Source organism: Plectropomus leopardus, unplaced genomic scaffold (genome assembly GCF_008729295.1).
Source record: "Plectropomus leopardus isolate mb unplaced genomic scaffold, YSFRI_Pleo_2.0 unplaced_scaffold4620, whole genome shotgun sequence".
NCBI classification, from domain to species: Eukaryota; Metazoa; Chordata; class Actinopteri; order Perciformes; family Serranidae; genus Plectropomus; species Plectropomus leopardus.
Genome location: NW_024650669.1, coordinates 422 through 2,121, shown reverse-complemented (window position 1 = coordinate 2,121; position 1,700 = coordinate 422). Strand labels below are relative to the sequence as shown.

General features: G+C 36.2%; 1 protein-coding gene across 1 annotated transcript; it reads right to left on the bottom strand.

Moving 5' to 3' along the window:
- Positions 1 to 7: 7 nt before the first annotated feature.
- LOC121939361 (T-cell-specific guanine nucleotide triphosphate-binding protein 2-like) lies at positions 8 to 919 on the bottom strand (the record flags this gene model as incomplete). The annotated part of the gene is made up of 2 exons (XM_042482395.1): positions 815 to 919; positions 8 to 581 (listed from the first exon to the last, which is right to left on the bottom strand). A coding segment is annotated over exon 2 (559 nt), but the record flags the coding sequence as incomplete, so codon positions are not given.
- Between the last annotated feature and the right edge of the window lie 781 nt (positions 920 to 1,700).

Here is a 1,700-nt window from a genome sequence, read left to right as displayed (position 1 = left end):
CACTTACCTTGAATGCAGTTCTCCCTGATGTGTTCAAGAGTCCTCTGTGCATTGAACTCTGACCTCTGTTTTCTTTCCTCATTACGTAAGTCATTGTCGATCTTTGAGCGAACAAAGTAGAACTTTTTCTTCATCTTCTTAATCTCCTGAGCGAGCATCACATCATTTTCTCTGAAGCGATCAGCTGAGATGATGATGAAGAAGTCAAACCTTTCAAATTCAACAAGCTTCAGGTATTTGTCCCTTGGAAAATTTCTGGTGCCAACACCAGGAAGATCCCAAAGTTTAACATTGGGAAACTGTGGATGGGGGTATGGTGTAGGCTCTGAGGTGGTTTCTGTAACACCAGTAGGGGCGGCTCCTTCATCCCCATCATCTATTTCTCTGAATGCATTAACAAAGGAAGATTTACCAGAGCCTGTCTCTCCTGTGATGCCAATATTTAGTGGAGTATTATTCTCCTTGTCCAAATACTTCTGGATCATTTTAACAGCCAAGGCTGGATTTTTGCTTTCTAATGCTTTTTTAATGTCTTCAGTTGTTTTGTCATCAATTGGATTTGCCATGACAATCCTTGAAAACTGGAGAAAAAGATAAGAGAAGTCAAAAGTTATTGTTGTCTTTTGGGAAATAGAAGAAAATCTAGTAATAATGATAATAACAATGCAAAGGACAGTAAATTATTTCACATTAGCCTGGACATTAATATTACAATGTATTATAGTGTGCCTGCTTTAGACAATGATAAACAGCGTTCTTATATATTTCATCTAAATAAAAACTTGTCTTTTGCTGAATATTAGAAGCTACTCACCCTGGAGTCTTTATGTTGAAACAGATGAGACAAGAGTGCACCACCCTGAGTTATGAAGTTGTTGAGCTGCAGGAAAAATTGACATCCAGCTTCCTCAATCCTGTAAAAAACTTTAGAAAAACTTGTCAGAGTTCAGACGTTTATAGTGAAGACAGTGACCGATGAAAATATCTTACTATAAATGAAGGACACTTGATTGGTTCTCTGTATCAGCTGACTTTCAAGAAACACACACAGTTACAAGAAACATGCAGAGCTGCAAACACCACACCCAGCTGGCTCTGCAGGTGATAACACTTCACCATTGTCTTCTGACTTGACAGCTTTTTGGTATTCATTAGGAGTTGTGTTAGTAATTTCTGGTTCTTGGTGTAAGTCAATCCATATTCATGAAGAGCATAAACGTTTATGTGAAAAAAACAACAGCAAACACAAAAAAAAACAAAAAAAAAACAACCAACCAACCAAAAAAGCATAGTTACTGAGTAAGTTTGGATTTTAATACTTTTGCAGGAAAATCTCATTTTGATTTTGATATTACATTTTTATCGTTATTTCCTTTTAAATCTATTGGCATAGAGTCCCAGTTCCCAGCCAGTCTTAAAGATCTGTCCTCTTCAAGACTTAACACCATTTCTATCTCCTCATGTTTTGTTCTCTTTTTTTGTTTGTTTATATGTTTGTTTCGTAAGAGCTTGGGCTTGTTTGAAGACTATTGATGTTGTAAACCTTTTTTGGACATTGATTTTAATACCACCCCATTTGATAAACAAATAATAATAATTTGTTATAAAGAAGAACAAGAAACTGTAATATAGTTCAACATTTTTGGAAACTTGGCAGAAAACTGGCAGTCTCCTGTTTTCAGCCAGGAGAAGATGAGGGG